At 41.5% G+C, this 27969-nt stretch overlaps 1 protein-coding gene across 1 annotated transcript; it reads right to left on the bottom strand.

The window, feature by feature from the left end:
- tspan15 (tetraspanin 15) lies at positions 1-27969 on the bottom strand. Its single transcript, XM_053866483.1, has 8 exons — positions 27808-27969; positions 18531-18716; positions 17416-17490; positions 15506-15601; positions 8103-8216; positions 3064-3114; positions 2797-2913; positions 1-1065 (listed from the first exon to the last, which is right to left on the bottom strand). Exons 1-8 carry the CDS (start codon positions 27895-27897, stop codon positions 898-900), a joined length of 897 nt encoding a protein of 298 aa, XP_053722458.1. The 5' UTR covers positions 27898-27969; the 3' UTR covers positions 1-897.

The following is a 27969-nucleotide window of genomic DNA, read 5'->3' as shown; positions in this document are numbered from 1 at the left end:
GTGTGTGTGTGTGTGTATGGGGACAAAAACAGCCATTGAACTGAAAAAAGAAAAAAAAAAAAAGCAAACTATAACATACATATTCATTCTATTTAGAATCTGAAGTAATAAATAAAAAGCTTAACGTAGCACATGGCACGTTGCTTCGCTATGGTATAAGTTGCTTCGCCCACCTCTGTTTTAGCACTTCATAACATGTTTATTTGGATTCTGTCAATACTGCACTGAACATTCTAAACATCTCATGAAGCAAAAACACTGAATTACAAAGTAGCAAGCAACCGATAATATGGAACCAATATTGAGGACTAAAAACTTGACAAGGCAGCAAAGCCGCATTTGGGTTCTCTCACAGCAGACGGGGAGTGAAGTGTGGCAGGCTGCGACGTCGGACATTCAGCGGTTCTTTTCACTTCTCATATCCAACTGTTCATGTAGAAGAGTCATTTCAAACACGAGTCAGGCACCATGGACATGCAAGTGACCTGCTCCAAAAGACAAAACTAAACATTGAACAGGAACCAAAAAGAAATTCCCAGAGTGATTCCCTCCATTCCAGTTAACACTTGGAAAGCGCACTGATGCACATTTTCAGCTTAACACTTAAAATGGTGTCAGATCCATTCAGTTTCTCAAAAATATCTCAAACTTGGTGTCAAAATTCTTGGAGGAAAAGTCATTACAGTTCAAAAAACAAACAAGTTCAGAGCCCCAGTGAAGGCTAGGAACATAAGAGATGACGGGACAGCGGTCTTCAGAAGGTCCTCCCTGAGCCAGCAGCACGCTGGAGCGCCAGTAAACTGCTGCTCAGGTGGAAGGTTTGCTTCTGCAACTATTTCACACAGTAGAATTGATGTCAACAGGAAGAGACAGAGGTAAAGAGAGGTGAACGGCGGATCAGCACTTGTCTGGCATGCACTTGAGCCACTTGGACACGCGACCTCGATGGATTGGCGGCCGACTCTGCTGCTGGGCGTCCAAAAGCCCGTCGGTGTAGTTGCCCCACTCACTGATGGCGTCTTCCACACGGGTGATGTACAACCAGCTGACCAGCAGCCCGAAGAACTGAAGGGAGAGAGGCACGTATGAAAGGAGATCAGATAAACATACAGACAAAAATGAGTGAATGAATGAAAGCATGAGAGTGAATCTGCTATACTGTGTGCAGTGTTTTGCAACAGTGTGCCTCTATTCACCATCCGATATATACACATCCTTTGAGGACAGTGAAGGTTCCAGAGCCACACGTGGCCAGGTCAGGCCTTACATAAGTCTGCTAATCTAATAAGGACGCATCAGTTGTGGATGATTGACAGCTCGACATTGAACTCATTAATCACATCATAGTTCGCAGAGATGGTTACTACGGCAACCCGTCACTCCAATTAAACTTGGAATATTGTTGCGAGAGCGACTGTATACGTGCGAGTATCTGAGATATATCTGATATCTGAGAGTATTCCATCTCCTTTCTGTGTGTTTAAGCTCTTCGGTGATCGATGTACTGTTCCTCATCAGGGCGAGATCTCCAATTACGACGAGCCAAAGTCCAAAGGTCGGACCTTCTTCTTCAGACAAACCCTTAAACAAACCAACGCCCAAACCACCCAATAATAGTACACAGTTACGGACAACAGTGTTTCATTTTCCTCAAGCGAGACGCAGTTTTCATGGTTGGATAATAGATAGACCTCATTGTTGGGTAGTGTAGTAAGCGCAAAGGAGTGGGGACGACCTTTGAACTTTGCAGTTCAGGATCGTACCCTATTGTGTTGAACTGCCTGCCCTACTTTGTGCTACAAGATAATTTACCAAAATGTTAAATTCAAATGAAAGAGTTGTGATTGAAAAGTGTTAAAGCATGTGCACAGTGCATTTGGTGTCACCTTTTGCTTTTGCTACTTGGGTTTGCTTATCTTATTATTATTAAATGACACGTAAAATGAAGATTTAAAAGTTGTTATCACAACACGTGTAACGTTTATCCACTAAAAGACTAATCCTGCGATGAATCCCGTCTGGAAAATAAGTAGCGGGTGGATGGCCTGATGCTTGTTGGTGACACGGTTGATAGTTGTCAATACAGCACACATGAGAAGGATGTGGTGTAGCGTCTGCGCAAGACAGACTAAGCTGAACTCAAAAGATCTTTTTTTTCCTGAAGTAAACAGACTGAACAGTGTTGAGTGTCACTGGGAGGAAAAACTGCGACTGAAATGAAGCTGCCTGTCAACACCCACCTCATCTACTGGAGCAGATTTGATGTGGGAAGTGAGAAGCACGTGGACATGTGCTCATAGTAAAAATGCCACATTAGCTCTAAGTGGGCTGCTGACCTGAACCACCAACAAATAAATCCACGCCTGAGTGATTATTAAGCTCGGACGCTGAAGTCATCCGAAGTAGGCGCGCGACACGCTGCTGGCGCTGTTGACCCTGGAGTGTGTTTCTGGGATGAACTGGAGGTGAAGCAATTTTCTCCCACTTAGCTTCCCGAACAAGCTGCTGAATATGGATGGCTACAAATGAGGCCAAACTTTAAAAAGTGCAACTCCCCGCCAGCCATTTGAAGAGGCAGGTTTTTGTGTGGACGTCACATGGTGAGGCCACACTTTCACCAACAAATGGATCTGATTTAGCGCGAGGAGAGATGTGTTGCGTGTTTGTTAGATCTGCTGGGAAACACACAACTGTGCTCCGTCACGCTTGTTTGTGCTGCGACATCCGGCGGGTGGAGTTTATTCGGATGAATACCCGCAGTACCACCGTGTAATGAAGTGTTTCGTGAGTCCGTACCTGAGGCAGTAGTATGCCTAACAAGATGCCAGCCATGATCTTGTAGTTGTCGGTCAGCCAGATGACAAAGGCGTCGGTGCAGCCTCTGATGTGTATCACATTGTTGAGGTCATAACGCTTCAAGACATCAGACATGATCGATCAGCCTCACAACTCCACGGTGCCATTTTGCTCTTGTGTGGTGACTTGAATTCACATGGCTTAGCGATATAAGAGCATCAAGGATAAAAACATAACGCAAGTATTTCAGGATCGGCCTGGTCTTACCTCTTTTTCCAAAACTTTGTATCCACATAGTGTGTTTGCCACTTCGTGGAGCTGCAGAACAGAAACAGGACAGGGAGGAAAATGAATCAATAAAACACACAGAAGTTCAGAATTTGCTTCCAAAAGTGACCTCAAGTCAGTGAGACCCAAGCACGAACCCTTTCAATGCATGAGAAAAGTGCTCTTTTTGTTAATCTGGATGAAGCACACGGTAGGATTACGACTTCACTTTTTCTTTGTGATGATAGGTTTCATATTGAACTGCAAATGTTCTGCTCCCCGCATGACCACTGCCTTCCTTTAGATCAGTGCTTCTCAATTATTTTCTGTTGCACCCCCCCAGGAAGGAGTAAACGTTTCGCGCCCCCCAACACTCAGCCGCCTCTGTAAATAGTATAATTTGTCTATAAAAGTATTATAAGTAGTGTTAACATTAAGAACATGACATGAAGAATAATTTTATTTACACTGTTTTGTCTGTAACAGTGTGAATGAGAGGGGGCCAAGTGGACAGGTGAAGTTACAGGATGCAGAGATAAAGAAGAAGGTGGGGGGTTTGAAGTACTTGGGCTCAACTGTCCAAGGTGATGGAGAGTGTGGGAAGGAGGTGAAGAAGCAGGTGCAGGCAGGATGGAATCATTGGAGACAAGTGTCAGGTTTGATGTGTGACAAAAGGGTGTCGGCAAGGATGAAGGTGAAGGTGTATCAACAGTGGTGAGGCCAGCAATGTTGTATGGTTTGGAAACAGTGGCACTGAGGAAAAGACAGGAGGCAGAGCCGGAGGTAGCAGAGATGAAGATGCTGAGCTTCTCTCTGGGAGTGAGCAGGATGATGATAGGATCAGAGGGACAGCACATGTGCTCAGGTGTTTAGGAGACCAAGTCAGAGAGGCTGGATGGAGATGGTTTGGACATGTACAGAGGAGAGAGAGAGAGCCAGTACATTGGTAGATGAAGATGTTGAGAGGTTGGAACTGCCAGGCAGAAGGTGGAGAGGAAGGCCACAGAGGAGATTGATGGAGGTGGTGAAGGAGGACATGAGGTTTGTAGGTTTGAGAGAAGAGGATGCAGAGGACAGGGTGAGATCGAGGTAGATGATCCACTGTGGCGAACCCCGAAGGAAGAAGCCCCCCCCCCTTCAGAAGGACCGGATTAGATCAAGTGGGGCGCAGACACTGCTCTCATTCAACTGAGGGAAGGATTTCATGAATCATTCTCGACGGACGCCCTTTTGTCTGCCTGTGCACGAGGAGGTGGACTACCTTCATACGCATTTGCTTTGTCAGAATCATGTCATGCTGGTCCAACGCTTACGCCGGAACAATTGTTGGTTTCTGTACAAAACTTAAGATGAACTAAATAATCAGCTTCACCTTCACCGACAAATAACATGTGGGCGAAGACGTCATCAGAGGATATTGTGTGTTGTATCTGTGTGTGGACTGATTATTCATTGTCCACAATGAAATGTATTCACGCGACACAGGTTGGGGTCAACTCTGGTTTAGCTCAAAGGAATGGACAGTATTCTGGTGTAGTAAGGTCTTTTGGCCTATTCTGTTGTCAAGTTAATATTTCAAACAATGAAACAAATCTAAATATTATTTAAAATAGAAGAGAATTATTTTTATTTAAAATTTAAAATAAAGAGAAATTAATTAATGTCAAAATTCAATGAAAATCTATCTATTTCCTGGTGCAATAGTTAAAGAGCTAATAAAATAAACACCACAATAATATTTTAGAAAAGAAAAAAGGCTTTTTTAAAAACTGTTTATTCTGAAAACTATACAAAGGGCTAAATGACTGAGAAATGTATGAAACGGTGCCTCAATTTATCTTACTCAACTTCTGTTCAGTGAATGTCAAATCTCATTTTTCCATCATTTATCCTCATCCTTCCCAAAAACCCGCCATAAGTAACAGATATTGTACAAAAAGAAAAGGTATTACAATAGACCAGAGGCGAACAAAGCTATTCTTAGGTGGCCCTCGTGAGGTCAGAGCAAAACTACAAAAAAAGCCATTAAGGGACAGCAATAAATAGAAGTTTTTGCCATAGTTGTGTTACCAGGATTTCCAGTATTTATATTGACAAATGAAAATTTGATAAGATAATATGTTATCATATTAATATTTTCAGTGAATAATGCCATGCATGTCATTATTAGCCTCTTTCCTGTCGTGTCATTTTCATTAAAATAACAATTTGGGCTTGACGGTCCCTGACAACAGCCACAGTAGACACTGTAAAAATAATAGCAGTGTCTAAAAAAGGTGAGCAAATGTAAAAATAAATTGTACTTTGAATTAATTTCCCCTCATCCATTAGACTGTTTAATTTGTGATCAGCCTTTGTTATTTTATTTTATTATTATTTTTATTTTATTTTATTTATTAATATTAGTTTTATTTTATTTATTAACAGCACTTTATTTCGAAGCACTTTCCTAGTTGGTGGGACCCCCACTGACCATGGCAATATATTCTATTCTGATTCTGATTCTGAAATGCAATGGGGACACTGCACATTCTATTTCAAAGCAAGAAAATTGGAAAAAGTAATTCAACTCAAGGAGAAAGTCAAGAAATGTAATGTAAAAAAAAAAAGAGTTGACATCTCTCTTTGGAAACTCAAAAATAACTACAAACATACTTGGTTAATAAACTAAGAAAGTCTTGAAAATGGAACTTTGCTGTGTATCCTAAACTCATATTTTGTAGCATAACCATGGTTTCGGATAACTGCTTCGCATCTGTGGTGCATGGAGTCGACCAACTTCTGGCAACAGTCAACAAGCAGCCCAGGTCAATTGTACTAGGTTCCACAATTCCTCTGCAGTTCTTGGTTTTGCCTCATGAAAGCATTTTTTATGTCAGCCCACTTTTCTATGGGATTAAGATCCGTGGAATGTGCTGGCCACTCCATTCGTTGGAACCACAGTTTTGCTGGCTTGCTGGTGTGTTTGGGGTCATTGTCTTGTTGAAACATCCACTTCAAAGGCATTTCCTCTCCAACATATAGCAACATGACTTCTTCTGGTATTTTGACGTACTCAAACTGATCGATGACCCCTGGTATGCGGTGAATAGGACCAACACAGTAGTACGGAAAACATCCCCATATCAAGCATTTGAGATCATTTCCCCTCTTTTATCCATTTCTTGATATTTAAAAAAAAAAAAAACATTCTTCAGCAGAGGTCAGTCTCTTGGAACGACCCATTTTACTCAGTTTTTCAGGCCAAATGCAGAGTCAGCATATGCAATGTCAGTTGCCCTGACCCTTAAATAAGGGCCGCCTGTTCACAAATCCAGTCACAGCTTCAACACCTGTCATTACTGACCATTTTCTTGAACACACCACTTTCAGTCAATCATTCCATTTCACAGCATCGATGGCGTGCACGGCAGGCCTGTGGGTTTTCTCTACCTTTGCTATACCCTCCAGACACTTAGTTGCAGTGTAGAGTTTGACATTTCAACAAAAACAGTGATTTACCTTGCTGCTGTTGAGGGACTGCTATTATTTTGAACATAACTGTCGATGTCAAAAATGAGTTGCCCATCCCTGCAACACATCGTACTGCAGTACCCCGACTTCACAAAGGTGCACCCACATATCCTTTATCTTGAACCGCTTTCCTGCCGATCCCCTATGATCCATGTCATTCGATTGTTTCTTTAATTTGGTGAGCATCATCTGCTTCTTCTTCTCAGCCATGTTTGTTGCCCAAGGATGGAAGAATGCAACCCCAAAGTGAGGACTACGACCAGGCCTCCATGGCAGTTGAGAAAAGTGATTTATTGCTTGGTGCTGCGCTCTGACTCAGGGGCTTAATCGATCTGTTGTACATGTAAACATGTTGTGACGCAGGGCCTTGAAACAACTGCAGCTGTTAAGAGTCTGTTGATCAATAAACTGTTAGTTCAGTGTGTTCCTCAGTATGGCAGCAAATAAAATCAGAACACTGGACACTGGTGCTTTCACTGCGAGCGAGCCACTTAAAGTGGTTAGGAGTGAGACGCAGGATGCAGGGCGGGTGTTCTAGCTCCCGTGGCAAGGTCGCAGCACGTGCTTTGAAAACATTGCTAGTTGTGACACACAAGTTTATCAATTATTCCTTAAATCTTTCGCCAAAATCGGCACATTCACTTAACCAAGAAAATGCTACCTTCTAAGCTACATTCCACCAGCAAAAAAAAAAAAAAAAATCAGGAGTCTAATACTTTAACTGAAAAATTCTTGACCAAAATTTAATATCGTAAATTCCTTTAAAATGGAAAAACATCCCTCGGACAGGAAGAAGAATGTTTAGCCAGAAGAGACAGGCAGAATAAAGGAATCACGGCGACAGGAAAAATGGAAGAACAGAACAACTCTGGGTCAACACACGCTGCATCACATGGTTAAAGAAAGTTGAGTTGAGAAGTTGCCATTTTCCATTCTGTACCACCACTTCATCACACATCAAGGTGGATGAATTTCTGATGAAGGTAGGTGGTTTAATGACAATGATTAAAGGTCAAGTACAAACAGCTTTGAGGCTCAAACACAGACCGTGAGTACAGACAGGTTAAGTGGTTTCTTGCTCTCAATTCTGACCACTGCTTCCGTGCAAGAAATACACAACGGATTTGTTGTCAAAAGAATACTGAATGCTGAACTGCTTCTACCGAGTGGTGCCCAACTGCAGATCAAATCACAACCAAAAAAAAAAAAAAAAAAGCTGACCTTTGACCTCATTGTAAGGTCAGAACTTTATCCAAATCATTTTTTTTAGTGATATAAATGAGGAGAATACAGAATAAAAGGGTAATTATGCCTTCACAGTAGACGTTATATTATTTTATATACCTTTTCTTCAAAGATTGTCTTTATATTTGCTGGAAATCTTGGTAACATAAGTGAAGGAAAAAAAAAAAACGGGCATCATTTAATCATCTTTAATAGCTTTTTAACACCTATGAATTTCATGTATAGTTTTGCTCCGACACTGACATGAGGTCCTCATGAAGTCACCCTGAAGAAGCCCTTACCTTGGTGACACAGCAGGTGTAGGGGACGCCACACGCCAGCGGGCCACGTGAAGAGCAGTTGTGATACATGTTGACTCCCCAGTCTTTGTACTCCTGGCCACCACAGCACTTAAACTGTTCAGGAAATTGACAGTGAAAACACAAATTAGAAAGAGGAGTAAGTAAACATCAAAGGCTCGAAAGCGCCAAAGATGGAAGATTAAAGGAGGTTTTGTGCTGCCACAATTATGAGTGTGGTTGGAATGAGGCGTTATTAACAGAACAATGGATCCAGACAGTTCAGATGGCCAAGACTCTCATGGGAAACTTTGCCTTGGAACACCACGGCTTATGTATCATTAGCAAGCAACAAACAGGTAGAAACTAAATAGAAATGTCAGTCTTCACTTTTCTTAATTTGAACTTAATTTAACTAGTGGTGGGACTTAAACAAGTTAATTACGATTAATTAATTACAACATTATTATGATTAATTAATTAAAACAAAAACTAATGTAGTTTAATTTAATTTAATTTAATTTAACAGTTTGCTCTCCAGACAACAGGGAACCTTTGTAAGTGCAGGAGTTCCACTGATGCACAAGACACGTGGCAGCTAGGATGAGAACAACAACAACAAACATGGAGGAATCCCTGAACAAAAGCAAACAAAAGCATCTGTTTGCTTTGGTTCAGGGAGGTTTTTCACTACACAATGGCCAGAGTTTCCACTACGCTGAATGTACTTGAAATTCTTATAAAATTGAAATTCTTATACAAATATTTTCAAGATACTAAAAAAGCTTTAGTTTAAATAAGGTGATATAAAAACTTGAATATAGCCACCATCGCGATTTACTGTGCTATTGTCAAACAGATGCAAAATAAACAATATTTTGTTGTTTAAATGTATGTATGGCTCCATCATTTGATTCATTCAAATTGCAAACTGTGGCTTCTTGTGGCAAATGTTCTCAAAATGTTCTCACTTCACCTCCCACAGCACATGGCATCTCAGTAACTGTCCTGTTTAAATCAATATCCACCTGTTTCGATTTGTTTTATCCTCTGCAGCGCTACATCGAGAGTAGAATTATATGGTGAGAACATCTGGTGACTTCGGGGTTTTCAGAAATCCAAGTTACACTGAGTTCAAGTATTGCAGAACAGTTGAAGACACCAAGGGGAAGAGAAGAGGAGAGTGGGGTGGGGTGGGTGGTGGGTGGATTTAGGAGTGATTTGTGACTGGACTGAGGAGCAGAGAAGTCAGAGTGGTGAGACCTGCCATGATGTGTGTTCCTCTGAGGAGAGTATACCCGAAGAGCGAGTCAAGCTCCAATGGTTTGGACTCGTGGAGAGGTGACACATCAAAAAGAAGGTCGGTGAGGTTCACGCAAGTGGTGACGGTTGACATGAAGAGGCAAGCTGTGACTAGTGAGGACGTTCTCGATCAGCTAACGTCCAATGGGAAATGCTTAAGAACAGCAAAGTAACTCAGTCATGACAGTAGACTGGCACTTTTTATTAAGAACAACAACGGCAGTGGCAACTAAATAACAGTGCTGGAGATAAACGATGAGAGTGAAAGCTACTGTTGCTAGAACATTAGCCAGGAAGCGATTATTTCTCGATGCCCACAACAGCAGAAACTCATATAAAAGATAATTGCACTCAGAAATTGTGTCTACTGTAATGGAGCGTGATTATTTTTCTCTTGGCTGGAATAGGACTGTGCAAGTTCATTAACAGGGTTGTCTCTGTAAATGAGTCACACGGTTTGGAATGAGGCAATGAATCCTTCAGTCCTTGTTGGCTGAAACAAAACAAAAACAAAAGCAGGTGAACGCACTTGAATGTGTAAGATTTGAGGTGAACATAAATGCAATTATTGTCTTCTACTCACATCAGCGGACGCCTCCGCAGACTAACTTAGGGCAACACCTTTTATTTATTCCTGCGGTTGCAAGCATCCCTTTGTGCTTCCAAGACCAGCAGCTGCCAGAACGATAAAAATCTCAATCTTGGTTTGAGAGAGAGACAGAGGAAGAGCAGAGCCAGAATCGTGATCACAGAGAAATATGAGGCTGAAACAGACAGAAAGGCTTCGACTACATGAATAAATATGAGTTTGCCCTCTGTCAGCTTCTGTGATCAGTATGCGGACAAGGTGTCAATGAACCAGGAAGTTTCTGGCTCTCCAGGTCACGTCCCAAACAAGGGTCACAGGAAGTCAAAGCAGTTATGCTCTGATTTATGTCTGCTACTTTTCTAAAAGCTTGCGAAGAGAAGTTTGACTTCCCAAGTTGTCAGCTGTATGAAACACAAAAACACCAGAAGAAAGCGCATCAGTTAACTGTGTCGCCGTCCTAAGAGAATATCTTCCACATCCCTCAAGGGGGACCAGCGATTTAACCAAATGAGTGTCATAAAAACAGCAGATGGGCGACAGAGTAGTCGCATGAAACAACATTATGAAGACACGAATGTATTCAGGTCAATAGGGAGATGATTGGATTTGTTATTTATGCTGAGGTGATTGTTGCTTTTTTAATAAGCTCTCAAAAGATTCCCAGCCGGAGACTGCATTCTTTAGTCATGATTTTTTTTTCACTCATTTAATTGTATTGTTTTTATACAGACTCATGATGGGTGATTTTAATAACTAACTAACTGCTCATGTGGTTGATTTACTTCCAAACAATGAAACCTATTTGAGATTTCAGATGAGCTGAAACCAAGTTGTGAAAGGTGAGAGTGTGTTTTCTTCTTAATGTGTTAAGATGGAAGAAAAAGAAACATAGAAAACGTGAATTTCACAGAACTCTAACAATGTGTCATCAGCTTTACAGGTACATACTGTTAAACTGTAGCACCTGAGACTGTTTTCCATGTTACACAAATGGGCAAGTTGCAGACACCAAGCTTTGAAATAAAAATCTAACCAAGCCTCAACCAGCGCGGACATTGTGTTACGCATGCAGTTTATCTTTGCAGGGCCAAGTCTACTGAAACTGAATTGTGCCTTTCAAAATGACATGACACGGTTACCGTATATTATTAACATTATGAAATATTTGAACCAGTTTCCTGCGCCTCGAAGACGCTTCAGAATTGAGTTAGTGGATGACAATTTCCGGGGTAATTAGTCTCTCATAAAGTACATTTCCAGAAGGAGTTAGTGAAATCACAGCCAAGCATGTGGACGTAATGAGGTCTGGATGTCCACCAGAAGACTAACTGGTTTCTAATTTGGCCCAATGAGTGCAGTAAACTCCTGCTCCTGGAGTCAGTCTCGTGAAACTGCACCTACACAACAGATTTGAAAAGCAAAACTGTCTGATGAAACTTTTGTACTGTCATGAGTCAAAGGCTATGCCATGCTTATTCAGCGAAATAACAACAACAACAACAACAGCAAGAGCAAGAGCAATAAAAATAAAGCTTGAAAACAAAATAATTGCACATGTTGATTTACAGAAAAAGCATTTTAACTGTGAAGCTGGCTGTACTCAGCAGTGAACCAGTGCACTTCCTCTGCTCACTTCATAACAAGTAATCTGATTTTACATTGACAACGTTTTCTCTCTCTGTTCCAGCGATCCTGTCCAATCATGCAACTATTGTGCCACAACTGGACAAACCAGTTCTAGCAAATGGATTTCAAATAGCAAATGTTTTTTTTTTTTTTTGGTTTGTTTGTTTTCCCCCCACAGGGGACCCACAATTATATCCGTGTATTCAACTGCTAAGGAAAAATACTTGGGGAAAAAAAAAGAAGTGTGGGATGGGAGGAACGATGTGTACAAACTGAAAGGCCAGATTCAAAATTTTTCTACACCTCCACAACTCCCGCACATTTTGCTTTTTCCTCAAAATCGAAATTCTCATGTTTCAAATACGAGAATAATTATCAAATACTGAACCCACTGGCCGTGAAACAGAACAATTTTTCCATGTTTTAATTAGCACAGATACACGTAGATAGAATAGAGATTAGATGCGGCAACGTTAATCCCTAACTCTGACCAAGAGATAACTGAGATCAAAATGGCAAACACATACATTAGAATTACATTTGGAACAAGATAACCTCTAATTAACAAGTCCAAGAACGACAGGGAGAAAATGGGATCAATTGGTTCGGCCTTTGACACCTGCAGCTTTTTGTCATTGCCAAGCTCAAGATGAAGCCAGCATTCTCATTAGATTGTGGAGCGAATGATGCATGAGAAGTTTTCAGTTTCCAAGTGTAATACGGAGCATTTCCACGTAGAACCTATATATAGACGACACTAACTAGTTCAATGAAACTTGCCACTAGAGCACATCCCACTCGACGAGCAGTCGGGAAAAAAGGCCAAAATAATCCATCACCGGTGGTGAATAATTGACTTCTCCCACCGACCTCATTCTGGATCTGACAGATGGCCAGATGCTGTAAACTAAACCAATCCATCACGGTTTCGCCAGGTCTAATAACCAAGGCCAGGTGCCGATCGTAGATAGACTGATGAGTCGCTTTAAGAGCGCAAAACATTGACCTCCGGAGGGGCACCGTGGTCCCGGACGAAAATCTGGGATTGTGTTCTTATTTCCACCTTTAAATAAAAAAAAAACAGTACCTGTGATGACATGTGGTCCTGTATAACTTTAATAATCTTTAGTGGTCTAAATCCCATAATGGCCGATGACAGCAGAAACAGGTAACGTCACTGGGATTTAGCTTTCTGAACAGAAATATTATATTGAACGCCAGTGTTTTCCAACCTTTTTCAAGTCACGACACCCTGGGTTCATTGACAAAAATCCAGAGGCTCACCACCAAAGGAACCTCAGCCAAAGCAGACTTAAAGTCCTATGGAAAAACTGTAGCTACTGACACTCGCTTGTTATTTGGCCGGGCTATTTGCAGAAACAAATTGCAGAAAATGTATTTGTTTCAAAGGTGTCCAGAAAGGGGCGGGCAACATGGCAAAATAAGTCCTGATTTATCTACTTACTTACCTTAAATAACTTTTCAATGTTATCACTTCTCTTTTGCATGATTTTATTGCAGTGTAGAGCATCCAGACAAAATCCTTTGCCTGAACTTGCTTCATAAAAACAATTATTCTTTCTCTCGTCACATTTTGGAGCGCATTTATTTTGTTGTGCATTTAGTTGTTGGCCAACTTTTAAACCACAAAGCAAACTTTGACAGTCCGTGAGTATCAATAAAGTATTGAAGTGAGACGTCACGTTAGTTGTTAGCTCTGTGGTGCAGACAGTCTTTGGATCCCTCCCTCCATGGTTCTGTGGTGAAAGTGTGTGGTCCAGTTAGAGGCGCATCAGGTTTAAAAACAGCAGGAAGTTGTTGAAGCATGTGAGCGGCTTCTTGGCTGTGAGTGTGTGGACAGAGGAGCACCACGCACCACAGCAGCGCTGCTTTGACTGACGGACAGATCAATGCATCAACACACTGGAGCTCTACAGTAGGGTGGAGAGAAAGAATCTCAGCGAATCCATGTGATCTCCTCACCTTGGTTGCTCCTCAACACCTTCTAACTGTCATGATTTAATGTCATCATATCGCCCACCTCTTTCACCTAACACATGAGGTGAAACTGGATCATTTTCCCACGTCACACCTGACACTCTCTCATGGCAGTGTGAGTGTGCTGCAGCACCCTGGTTGAAAAACTCTGTTGTACACTACTGAAAGGAACTTCAAGATTCTATGGAAAACAATTGAACACAATAAAAAACATCTAAAGAAAATACTGTATTCACTACTGTTTACTTACTGGACAAGTGCAGAGTTTGGTATCTGTTGTACTTTGATTTGAATATCCACAATATTTCACAGTACTTATTGCGCCAACCCACTTCCAAAAGAGGTGGTACGCCTTGTTCGGTCTAAATTCAGACTAGATCATTGAAAACAAATGGAATTTTTACATTGAGAAAACAAATAATTTTAGTCACAAAAAGGTACTATTTGATGAAAAGTTTTGGAATATCGAAGATCCCATCATCTACAATACATAATACAACCATAAGATCCAGAGAACCTGGAGAAAGCTCAAAGCTAGTGATGGGCTGATGAGGCTTCATGAAACAGTGTCCTCATTTTCGGTGCTCAGTAGGTGGCGCTCTTGGTTTAAAAATGATGTGAGGTTTCACTGAAAGTGGTTGTTATAATCCAAAGATTTTAGAGCAGAGAGTGCCATCTCGTGAAATATGAGGACACTGTTTCATGAAGCCTCATCAGGCCATCACTACTCAAAGCTGAAAGCTGAAGCATGTGCTCTTCAGTCGAAAGGAAACCACTGCACAGGCTGAAGATCAGAGTGCAGCGCCCGTCTCCCTGCACGACAGATGGCAGCAAAGGTCGATATGCCATCGCTGTGTTCAGTATTCTACCGCGTTGCAATTGTGGGCAGCGGGCAAGTAATGAAGCTGTTGCCATGACAATCCCTTAAGGGAAGTGGGGAGGTGTTTCCAGTTTGGAACACATGCAAAAATCACTTTAAGAATCTGCTAAACCATGTTGGAAGGAAGTGGAGCTTCATTAACAATCTCACCTGCACATCAGAACCAGGGAGCTTTCATGTTCAAACAGAACTACAGGTCAGTCAGCAGTCCAGCAGTCGCTCGGACTTTCACCAACGTATTTTCGAATGACTCACTGACTGAGAGGACAAGGGCCTTTTTTGACTTCTGATAATAAGCAAGCATCACACAGGTGGCTATGAGCTTCTACATATAACCTGCAGCACTGAGTCACTCTCTCCAGCACATGAACACTGGCAATGAGATCTTTGGTTTCAGACTGGAAAGGCATTACTGGAGTAAAGAAAAAAAAACAAATCTGCCAGAAATCTGGACACAACAAATCTTAAAAACAATGTCACTCATTACGATGAGTTTCAGTGGAAAAGCCAAGGGTTGCTGTTGGTGCTAATACTCAAAGCAGAGATCTTAAATCCAACTTCTGTGGGTCACATCAGATCCCAGCTGTGATCACACAGGGCCCACATCAGCTCTGTCATTGATGGTCAGTAAGAGCAGCACAATGAAACAAATTCCCATAATACACTGCAACAGTTGAAGCCCTGTCTGCTATCAAGACTGTCTCCGGGATCATTTGTCTATTGCACTCCTCAAAATACCTCAGTTGCAACCAAATGTTGCTCAACAAAAATACAAAACAAAAGTAAAAATAAAACAAAAAAATCTGCCAAAAATCTGGGCACAACAAATCTTAAAAACAATGTCACTCATACACTCAAATGAAAAGTAAAAAAAAAAACATTTTAGTAAGGCGGCCATTTCATTCATCTCAATAACCGACTATTGGCCCCCGTTTCTCGATTAACTGCCTGGAGGTTGGTCCAAGCATTTAGTCGCCTCAACTTCTGTCAATGAAGACACAGAACTCTTACCTTCTCCTGCACATAGTCCATGATGTTTTTGAAGTCCAAGTCATCGTAATAATTCTTTATCCCTCGTCGAATGTTCTTGTTTATCAACTCCAAAGTCTGTAAAGTTAATGACAAAGAACACCAGTTCAGAAAAGGTGGAGGTTGCTCTCTTAATATCACACTTGATCAATAATTCAAACTAAAGTCACAGAGTCTGGGAGCAAACGCTCTCAAGGGTCAAGGTGACTGAACCACTGGAGTGGAAACACAAAAGGTGACAGCCGTCATCTGTCAGTCACAATCAGGTTCTGCGGAGTAACATCAGGTATTTGGAGTAACAGCTTGTGTCGGATGAGTATCTCATCTTTTATAGGATTAGAAGCCTGTACTGTTATATTTACACAGCCTCACTATGAACTATTGTCAGTGACAACACTGAGAGAACTGAGGGAATGTTGTTGAAGGGTTGACCACGAAGGACTCAAGTAGGGTACAAAACACAGCATATAAAGTCCGATCAGGGTATTTGCTGCCGATCGCCGATACCGTCAGCCAGAGTGCTGATCATCATCGATCACTGACACCGATCAAATGGATTGACAATGAATTGGTAATCAAAATGAGACACCTTCTGTCTACACGATGTTGAAAATGAACCATTAAATCATTTTAATTCAGACACAGTACGTCTTCAAGGAGGTAAAAATTAGAAAAACCTTGCAGTTTGGTGAATCTCTTTGCTTTGCTATGTCCGTGAAATATTGATATACTGGCCACTTGTAGCAGGACTTCAAGACAGAGAGCGCTGCATTTATGAAAGTTTCCACTCCAGACTTTTTTTAAAGTTTCAGATTCAGGAGGCTGACGGACGCTGCACCCGACTCCAAAACGGCGATGGATCCGGTCGTTTCCGTGTCCGTGTAACGACACCAGAGAAAGGCTGGACATCTAGGTCGGCACCTATTTTTTGGGCAATTTACATTGTGACTGGCGGGTGTTGCTATGCATTAGCTGCGCTAAGAGCCTGCTGCTGAGGAACCAACGGTCTCAGGTGCCAGTGTTTTAATGGCGTATTTAATTTTACTTGATTTTCCCGTGCCTGTGCTGCAGGATGAAAACTTACTTTACATTACCTCCACAGCAGACATGCAGCTGCAGAGTGAGAAGTGAGCAGGGAGGAGCAGACGCAGTACACCCAGCGGGGCTTCATCAGACCGCCGGCTGTCACACGTGATCGGTTGTTGTGTTCGGCAGTGACAGGTAGTGATCGCATTCACCGATCACGTTGATATCAGCTGATCATGATCAGTGAGCGAGCATCCCTGGTGTCTAACAAAGATCATAATTCGAACACCAAGAAAAAGGTACGGTAGTGATAATCATCTCCCAGGGACAGACAATCCAAATATTGATTTATGAAAATCAATATATTTGTCTCATCTACACAAATTCATTCCAGTCAGATCAATGGCGACGTCTTCTCCCGCACAGAATGGACCTCACACTAAGCTAATATATGCTATAACTAAGAACGTGTAAAGATAATTTATCAGCGTTTCCATGACAACAACATACCAATTTCAACACATTTCTTTACGGTCACATGAGACTTGCAAATGCAGATTATCGGTTATCGGCCTCGAGGCGCCAGCATAGAGCACCAGGACTGCACTGCTGAGACGTGTTCCTTCAGCAAGTGGAAGTGACTGAAACATGCAATAAAGCACCTTTCACTCCCACATTGCTTGGGCACAATGCGCAGAGCAAAATATCAGTTTGCTTGGTGGACTTGAAACATGCCGAGACATGTATAGGGTTGTGGAGGAGTTAATGCAGCAACAAAGCACAAAAACGTGGAGGAGTGACTTATGGTGAGTATCAGCGAGAGATCATGGTAATGCAACTATGCATGCAGTTTTAAAAGAACTTACTTGGTTCCGGAAAGCCAGAGCGAAGACCCCTCCAAGCAGCTCCAGAATCAAACAGATAGCCAGCGTGTACATGAACTGTGAGCAGATAAAGCATGCATCATATAGGTACCAGCAAGAGAACAAGAAAAGACTTGACAATGATTACACAGCTTTGTCGTGTGACAGTGGAGACAGTTTTGAGTTTAACTGAGCAAGTTTTTGCACCTAAAAGGAAGAACTTTTGGAGAACCTTTCCTCCCTCGCTATCCTTTCATCCCCCCCATCCCCAAGCCTTCAGTATTGCAGTGTGAACCCCGCAGGCTTCAGTGGACAGCTATATCCAGTCTTCATATCTTTCCAAATTCCTGACAGTTATTTCACATTCTTCCTCCCACTGTTATTGTCTGGACCTCCACTTCTCCAAGCCCCCTCACTTTCCCATTAAACTGCCATTGAATCTTTTCAGTGGCCACAGCAAGAAAGCATAATTACAAAAGACCCAGGAGCAGCGGTCCTTTATTGAATCCAACAATATAGCTATGACGTCAAACAAGTCTATCATTGAAAGATTTTGAAATATATCGGCCTCGTGATCACGTGACTCCAGCAGGGTACCAACAGTTCAATTAACACTAGTCCAAATGCACCCATCCATCCATCCATCCACCCATCATGCATCCATCCATCCATCCATTCATTCATTTATTCATGCATCCATCCATCCATCCATCCATCCATCCATCCATCCATTCATTCATTTATTCATGCATCCATCCATCCATTCATTTATTCATGCATCCATCCATCCATCCATGCATCCATCCATCCATCCATCCATCCATGCATCCATGCATCCATTTATTCATGCATCCATGCATCCATCCATTCATCCATCCATCCATCCATTCATCCGTTCATCGTGAGAATTTGTATTTTAACAACCCAAGAGTTTTGAGACGGTCAAGTCATATTTGGTGAAACGGCTATTACATAAGACCTTTCGGTTGTGACGTCACTAAAGGTCAAGGTGCCCAACTTGTGGCTCCACTGAAAGGCCACAGATGTCTAATGAACTAAATCAATCTCAAAAGAACACCCAGCGAAAACACTGCTCTCAGTGGCCACACACCACTCACCACTTTCAGCAGCGTGATGTTGTCCCTCAGCGATCCCAACACTCCGATGAATGAAACGACAAACAGAACGATGCCAAGGCAGATCAGGAGGATGGCGGGAGCCAAGAAAATCCCCTCCAGCGTCTTGTAGCGTTGTCTCTCCACCTCTGCATAGATGCCAATCGCCAGGATGCAGCCTCCTATTAACTAACACACAGAGAGGACAGATGAACAAAAGCAGCTGGCCTTGGAAATGAAACAGAATTCACCTTTTCTTCTGGTTGTACAACTGAATATGTAAGTGGAAGTTTGCTCTGTCAACAGTGTAAGAGGCTGGAATGATGCTATAAAGCCGTGAGAACTGATACATTACTCTTGACTTCATTTGTGTTCAACAACCATATTTAATCCACTTACATGTAAACAAACCAAATGGCATGGAGCCAACCAGCACAAGAACCAAGTGAAAGTCATATTCAGCAAATTTACTAAAGAAAAAAAGGAAGGAAAGAAAATTAAGTTGAGGCAAAACTGTTGAGAAAACTGGAAAAACTGTATATCATTGATAAAATTCTGAATAAAATAAATATAATAAAACTACATCTAAATATAATGAAAGAAAAAAAATCACATTTTTTTCAAAATAAACTAAAAGATATATAGTGTAAGTATAATTGTAAATGATAGTATCACCATGAAATGTACCAATTTATTTTAAAAACTCTACTCAACAAGTGTTTACTGTTGGAGGCAGCATCACTTTCTTTATGATTTTTTTCTTTTCAAGAACTCCATAGTTGGTAACTATCACAAATTTGCAGCTGTCAAGTCAATGACACACAAAAGCATTAAAACTGAGCATCTCTCGGCCCAGAGGTGTAAACCAAAAAAAACTTTTTAGTGGCCCTCTAGGAGGCGCTGGCGGCCCAACCATGGGCCTCGGCCCTAAGGTTTAGAATCACTGCTATAAAGAACACTGTTATACTCAGTAGTTGAGTTGTAAAGAATTCTCAGGTGGGATGGTGAATTTATTTTCACCATTGAAAAAGTGAGGAGCTAACGTTCCTGACATGATGGGACACACACAGATGGGCCCCTAGAGGTGCTCCAGTACCAGCACCTTTTCTCTCTTTTTCCTTGCATGTAGAAAGTGCCGCATTTTTTCTTCATTCTTAGATTCTTGAGGAAAAAAAGTAACTCTCTCATCAGTTCCGTGCATTAAATTAAAGCAGAAACGTATTGTTTCACAGCGATACACCTTTGCAAGATTCTTTTTTTAGCTTTAAAGATGATCAAATTATATTTCCAACATTTTCTGTAAAACATGGGGGAATGTAACGGGGGAAGGGTGTTTTAGTGGGGGGGTGATGGATAGTTTTTTTGTTCAGAAGGGAGGCCATTCCAAGTAACTAAAATCCCACAAATCCATGAGAGTCATTGATCAAATGGGTAAAACATCAGGTAGGTAGCAGGGTTTCGAACACGACTTCCTGTTGAACCTGTTCACACAGACCTTTTACTCTTTCATTAAAGTGCTTGTTAGGTTCTAAAACTAAAAGAACTGGTCTTCAGTTTGGATTTTGAAACAAACAAACAACAACAAAGCGGCTGAGCTTTAGTTAGGTTATCAATGACCTTTGGTCACACTAACTGAAGAAGGCCCTGGTCCTGCAAAGGGCTAAGAATAATTGAATCATCAGCATATTTGAGCAAACATACTGTATTGACAAGCAGCTATTCTGGTACTGGTTTGTTTACAGATCAATAAAAGACATCAGTGCAAACACTGAGGGGATAAACAGGGTAACTGAAGCACAGTGATGCAACAAACAAATGAAGTCCATCAGCCACTAATGTAAATCCCCAAACAGCCTGTGAGCCAGTACTTGAGGGTGAGTAATGTCCAGAAACTGCAAAGATAAGAGGGTGGTTTTCCTTTACTTCAAAGTAGTTCTGCTCAAAAGAAATCCTGGTACACCAACATATGCAACACCTTTGTATTCTCAGAGGACCACCACCACGTCCTAAATCATCTTAGTACATTTTTTGTACTTTTTTTTCCACCATTTCACAGTCCATCTCCCTCTTTCTCCTGACTGAAGGTCAGCCAACCAGCGTGGCTACAAATCCCTGACACACCATGATTCTGGCGTGTCAGATTATTATATTATATTGGCAAGTTAAAAAAACAACACATGTACTAACCTGCGTTAAATGTAAATTACCCACACTACGTCCCTAGTGGCAGGTAGAGAGTAAATTCCGAATTGGGCGAAGGAAGAACTGCAATATTTACTCAGTGTATTTACAGTCTTAAAAAAAAATCAAATAAGCAGCAATGTCTACTACACTTTCAATTGAATATCTGAGCAGTGCAAGACATGTATGCCAGGTGTGAGACAGTGGTGAGGTGTGCTGCAGGTGTAACAGAGGAGCTCAAGGTGGAGGTGGGACTGAGCCCCTTCTTGTTTGCCATGGTGAAGGACAGGTTGACAGACAAGAAGCCCCTTGGACGATGATGTTTGCAGATGACGTAGTGATCTGTGGTGAGAGCAGGAGCAGGTGGAAGATAAGCTAGAGAGGTGGAGGTTTGCCTTAGAAAGGAGAGGAATGAAGGTTGGGAATACATGTGTGTGAATGAGAGGGAGCCAAGTGGACAGGTGAAGTTACAGGATGCAGAGATGAAGAAGGTGGTGGATTTTAAGAACTTAGGGAATAGTGGTATAATTGGAGGAAAGTGTCAGGTGTGACGTGTGATAAATGGGTGTCAGCAAGGATGAAAGGGAAAGTGTCCAAAAGGGTGGTGAGGCCAGCAATGTTGGATGGTTTGGAAACAGTGGCACTGAGGAGAAGACAGGAGGCAGAGCTGGAGGTAGCAGAGATGAAGATGCTGAGCTTCTCTCTGGGAGTGAGCAGGATGATGATAGGATCAGAGGGACAGCACATGTGCTCAGGTGTTTAGGAGACCAAGTCAGAGAGGCTGGATGGAGATGGTTTGGACATGTACAGAGGAGAGAGAGAGAGCCAGTACATTGGTAGATGAAGATGTTGAGGTTGGAACTGCCAGGCAGAAGGTGGAGAGGAAGGCCACAGAGGAGATTGATGGAGGTGGTGAAGGAGGACACGAGGTTTGTAGGTTTGAGAGAAGAGGAAGCAGAGGACAGGATGAGATGGAGGAAGATGATCCGCTGTGGCCCCCCGCAAAGGGAGAAGCCGAAAGGAAAAGAAGAAGAAGACGTGTTTATTTGCTTCTCCGTCAACAGATGAGGTGTAAGGAGTGAAGAAGGTGCTTTTCACCACTGTTTTGACCTTACATGTCCAGCAGTGAGTCTTTGGCTGTCAGAAGAGATCCAGGAGATAAGGCAGAAACAGATGGTACTTTCAGCTGTGACAGATATTGTTAACACTGGATACTGTGTGATTCTGTTTCGTGAATCACTCAGGTTGGCACTTTTCAACTAAAGTAGCGGCAGTAATGTAACCTGACTGTCGTACTGTGTTTATCGCTGAGCACTTAGCTGAGGCAAAGCTAATGTGGGCATAAACAGGTTATTACACTTTGTTTAAACATGTCTACACTGCTTTCAGAGTGATTAACAACTGCAGGAGGAGGACAAAGGAAAACGTACGTCTGGGAACGATGTGTTAAAATGTCATCATTAGAGCAGGGAAATTAAACGAAAATAAACTGTTGCTGTCATTTCGCGCTTCCAACTGCCAGGAAAGTGCCGTGGCAGTTTTGAAGAATCTTCCAATACAATAAGCAAACTAACTGTAGTCTTTGAAGTTACATGACACCATTGAGGGCGCTGGATATCAAAGAACTGCAAGCAACTTTTACAAACATTTATCCTTTCTCAAACAGATTGATAAGGCTCATGAATCATGGAACTGTGAGCCTGTGTGGATCAGGCTAAAATGAAGGAGGAACAGGTTTATTTCGCTGACTACACAGTTCATTTCTTCACCTGACTAGCATGTAGTCTGAGTGTATTGTAGTCTGAAACCTGCAACAATTCTCTCTCCTATGCGGAACTCCGCCACCCCAATTGGCGCAGTGCATATGCACATTTTGAGCAACCACAAGCGACTTTAAGAGAAATCAGCTTTTAAACATCTGGCAGTCAATCGTTCAATTCAAATAGCAGCTCTTCTAGTTGCTGTTCGTTCCATTGTCTGTATGTAGTGGTGTGACTCGGCGGACGGTCTTAAGCACTACTACACAATGCTGGCAGGGAAGGATACACACGGTCGAACAGCGCAGTGGGCACTTCATTTTATTGTTCTAAATGTCACAAGGCTTTGTGTCTTGACAGCAAGAAGCCCCGGAGGAAATTTATATTCAATTCAGGATTCATTTTGGTTGCGCCGCTTAGCTGTTTTACTGTGCTGAGATCGTATCAGCTGTGTATAATTGTGCACACGCGCAGCTTAGAGGGAACCATTGGTATCATTCAACATCAAGGTTCTGAAACAACATGAGCCAGACATCAGCGGCAGGCTGATCCGCCCTCACTGCACAATGGAGTGATTTCACCTTCACCTTAATTTAAAGTTTTACTGAAAGTCCTTTGCTTTTTAACCACAGAGTTTAGGAAAGGGCAGCACCTTTTCAGCATAGCCAGTGGATTCCAGAGGGAAGGGCAGCACTCTCTTTTCACCAAACAAACCATGCATCAACCTTCCATGTGGTTGGGCACTCACTCAAACGTAGTTTAGCCCAATTCATTTGAACTATCATCCCACTAAAAGATACTAATGTTTTCTGTCAGCAGCAATGGCTGATGTTTTGACAACAAATCTACACTCCAGTTCAACTGTTATCGCTCAGCTGAATAGGAACGGAAGGCAAAGAGTCTGTTCCCATCAACACGGAGCAGGATGAATGTTCTACTAGAGTTTACAGGATATTTATTTGTCAAATGCCTTCTGACATTTAGCCACTGTATTTTGGATAAAAACCTGACTGGATCAAAGTAGATGACACTTGCAAGGAAATGGCTGTCACAAGAGACTTCAACCTTTAATGCGTAGATTAAGACATAAATTGATAAAAAGAAAAGCTGCTTCTGTCAATAAAAATACAGAAAAGTCAACATCCCACAGGTCTGCATTGGCTGGCTTTGCAACTTCTTGCAGAACTATTTTAAGAAATTAAATGTGAAAACAAAACAACTAAACGCATTTTCTTTTGAGCCATTTACTTTTCTCTCCTTTTCTCTGCATGCATCTAAATATCCACATATTCCTGTATGTGTATGCATATAGGAGTAGCAGAGGTTAACTGAAGATGTATGCAAGTATGTATGATCGGCCATAAGTTATTGTACACGACATACCTCCATAAACAATCCTCAAAATTCATCTCATGATCAACTCAATAAGCATGCGTCGCTGCAATGGACCTGCTTACATGAACATGACGAGACCATGACGGCACACCGCACTCTCCAGCTCCGCTGCGTTTGACAGCCGACACCGGCGTGTGACAGTTGCGGAGAGCGTGGTGGACTTTGGTTCAGGATCGTAGTTTTAATTTTGGCACCTTTGACAATGGTATTGGTCGACTCTGAGTCCCTGGAACTGTGTTTATTTTATTAGCTCGAGTGGTCCTAATACGTTTTCTGATGTGGTTTTTTGCCTTGGTTCACATCAAGAGATGCAGGCGAAACACTGTGGTGAAAATAGTCGGATATTCGACGGACATCCGCTCCGTTATTGGCGGCAATTAGGGTTCACTGGTCGCGGACACACTCTCACAGGCAGCGCTAATGCATCAGTTAGGGACCATCAACAAATTCTGATTCGGTCGAAGAATTAGTGAAATCTTCAAACATGCCAATGAAGATAAAACATTTTAGGAGAGAGAATTGTGAAAATCTTTCATCACACTAGACAAAGGACTGAGTTTGTATAATGATTTTGAGAATAGAATTCGCATTATTTCTAATATTTCTTCAATTGCATCCAACATGTGTCCAGACTGGTCCATAGTTAAAGTCAACTGTTAAGAAACATGAGATACAGCAGACAGACGGCTCCATTTAACCCCTAAATAAAGCTGGCAGACAGACCGGTTGTGAAACATTGAATTTCTCATCCCCGACGTTTAGTTATGCTATGATATATAAACATTAACAAAAGATTCATTGTAAAAACTGTTACAAAAGAGACTATAGAATGAAAATGTATTTGTTGTTAGAATTGTTGTTACAGCCAAAATGACAAAATGTATCATAATTTTTCTTTTTTGCCCACATCACCCATCCCTAGTATGAAGTCATTGTAGGGGCACACACGAAAATGAAGAATTTAAAAAGCTAAATACACAATGAGTGGTGAGTTTTACAGTTTGTTCAGAAAAATAAACAGCACCATATATCACTAGTCAACTGATAGGCAAAGGTTAAATAATGTGCAATCATAAGCCTCTTACTGTGACAGGAAAATGTTGTTGTCAAATTGTGCAGCTTAGATTATGCAACTCTATTGTCCACGAAAACCTTAAGCTATTTTCTGCAGTGAGCTGGAAGTGAATGAGATCATTGTGTACAACCAAGTTCCGACAGATGTTATTGGATTTGACTGTGCAGATGATTCAGACCAACAGTCCTGTGGGACACCTACAGTTTAGTTAAATAACATAGTGCTGTGACAAATTACATATTTGTGCTTTACAGAGAAACGTATGAGTTTCAGTGGTCATGGATCACACACAAAATGCTCAGAAGCCATGGTTTCATTGGGTTGAGAATACCCTTCGATAAGCCTGATCAGAAATGGAATGATAATACACACTTTTGTCTGAAGAAAATATAACTGGTGATGCAAATGTAACTGACATATGAGTGAGTAGAACTGGTTCTCTTTTATCAAGCCCATGGAAGATAACATGGAAACACCTCGGATGATTCTGCGACACCACTGAAATAAGCAGCAAGAGCGAAATAAATAAAAGCCTTTTATCTATTTCATCTTCCTATCAGGACACCATTCATCCTCCAGGAGACCGCCATTAGTGCCTTTTGTACAAACCGAGTACTCCCTTTGTCAACACATAAACAGCTCGAGTGTGGGAAGTAGAAGTGGTTATCTGTAAGCAGTAAGTGTTGTGTCAATCATAATTGTTTCTCAGTGAAAGCAGCTGTACGTCTCGGGATGAGCAACTTCTCTCACTGTCACTTCACGTTCCGGGCCCAAGACAGAGACAATGAGGCAAAGGAACGTTCACAGTCTACACAGGAAGTGAGCAAGCAATTATTTATGTCATTTTTTTCCATTTTTAAAAATGTATTTGAACATTTTTCTTTGTTTTTTTTTCCATTTCCCTCATGCATATGTATTGACAAAGAGAACACAAACCAAATCTAGAGAGATAAAAATAAACACATGGATAGATAATGCTATGAATGACAAGTGTAGATAGTTGAACTATGCCAGAAAGTTGGGTGCAAGCAGGGCGGCTGAGCAATAGGGTGTGCTATTGCACCTTTATTTCCGTCTTTTTTTTTTTTTTAAGAAAAATGCTTTTCTGCATCCACTAACTGCGTATGTTCATCATGATGTAAAAAGAGTGACAGATACAACATAAATTGCTGGGTCAGGGTATCAAAAAATATCAACACTCTGGGATATTGTGATAACGTATTGATATTTTGAGTCCACTATTGATGTTTATTAAATTAATTATTGATGCTTCTGACCACTGGTCAGAAGCACTTCATTCGCCTTCCGTCTTCCTACAAACCCACTGCATGATGTAGCATCACAGAGCATGTTCCAGAACATGGGACAAATGGAGTCCTAACTCATTGCACAGTATTTTATTAGCAGGTGACAACGGCATGAAACCTACAGTAGAGGATCAAGCATTTGCCTCTCAACCTGGAGACCTGGTTTCCTATCCCTACTATTTTATCAAGCATTGCTCAACGGTGTTTAGACATTTGTACGTGAAACTGGCGGAGGACCACTGTATGCTCAGTATATGAACATGGCCTACAGTAGAGATCAAGACTCTACCAACCGATCACGTGTGGTGAATGAATCTGCAAGTGTCATAGTTTTAAACAGAATTTTTATGCAAGAATAATCATCATTATAGACTGATACTCTGAATCGTCTGTCTTTTATTACACTGAGTTGTCCAGATGAGTTTTCAGATGAATAGTCAAACTTGGATCAGATCCAGCAGTGACTTTAATTTAGTTTAGTCCTTCACATTATTCTGATCTAAATCACACTATCGTGTGAGTGTTGGTTTCGCATTACATATTTACCTTCAGTTGCCGAATGTTTTCCGCACATTCGAGACACACACGTGTAGAAAACAGAGTTATTAGTCACCTAAAACACAAGGAAATTAAATGTTTTCACTTATGCTCTACATCTGTAGGAGGCTCTCACAGGTAGAAGAAAGGGAAGTACAACAGAGCAGTTCTCAAATCCATATATTTAGCAGATATTGAAGTCCAAAGACTAGACTTTGGGGGATGGTACAGATTTTTTTTAGTTACAAGATCTGAACCATAAACCTTTTTTAATTAAATAACATATTTTTGTTGGATTATTTATGTACTGTATAATTGTTATTCTAAATGCAAAAGCAATTTGGGCTCAAAACCTTTTTTTCTGTATAAAAGGAAACCAGACAAACAAACAGAGGTTTGTAAACACTTGCTAAATACAGGATGTGGCTCTGTGAAAACCTCTAAGCAATGGGTGTGGGAGTTGAAAGAAATCGGCTCAGTAGCAACTTATAACATCTTTTTAATAAGACATTTAAGAAAGATTCTTGTGAGAAATTGTAAAAGAACCATGATTTTCATGAAAAATCTTCGACTAAAAAAATTGAAAACCACAATAACACTTGAAACATTTCGTGTTTTTTTCCCCAAGAGTCAAACCAAAACAGAAACAACACTATAAACAGAACTTCACCATAACCAGTGCGGACATCCATGTGATGTCCGACACATGACAGTGTGACCGCAGCGGGACATAAACACAGCAAACGCAACCTCTCGACCTTCTTCATTCTTTTTGCCTCTTGTCATGTTTGGTGACAGGTGACACAGTCTGGGTAAAGGTGTACAGGGTGTGGCCTCGTCCTAACGTGTGTGAGAACGCGATCCACAGGTGCAACACCTGTCGCTTTTCAGCTCTAAATCACCAGTAATTCTCTCACAACACTCGCGCTGAGCATCTACAACTTGTAAACAATTATTTGTGAGCGTCATCGGACAAACAGTCATTGAGGAAAATAAAGACAATTGAATTCAAAGAAAGGCTCACTCACCCACCACACGATGGCGTATGAGAAGAGGATTAATTTCAGGACGAAATAGGAGAATCTATTGCAGTATCGAACTTCTTCGTTGTTGCCCATCGCGACCCACTTCAGTTCACTTCGACGGCTTCATGCAACGTTCCCAAAACACTTCCGCGTTGCTGTCGTCAC

This window comes from Synchiropus splendidus, chromosome 5, assembly GCF_027744825.2.
Source record: "Synchiropus splendidus isolate RoL2022-P1 chromosome 5, RoL_Sspl_1.0, whole genome shotgun sequence".
Lineage (NCBI taxonomy): Eukaryota > Metazoa > Chordata > Actinopteri > Syngnathiformes > Callionymidae > Synchiropus > Synchiropus splendidus.
Note: the sequence above shows the minus strand (reverse complement) of the source record. Positions and strands in the feature narration are given on the sequence as shown.

Bases quoted from the DNA above. Each gene is read 5' to 3' on its own strand.
- tspan15 (XM_053866483.1), bottom strand. From the start codon at position 27,897: ATGGGCAACAACGAAGAAGTTCGATACTGCAATAGATTCTCCTATTTC. The intron at 17,491-18,530 runs GTGAGTGGTGTG...ATCTGCTCACAG, and splicing joins ACATCACGCTGCTGAAAGTG to TTCATGTACACGCTGGCTAT. The intron at 8,217-15,505 runs GTAAGAGTTCTG...TTTCCTGAACAG, and splicing joins TGGACTATGTGCAGGAGAAG to TTTAAGTGCTGTGGTGGCCA.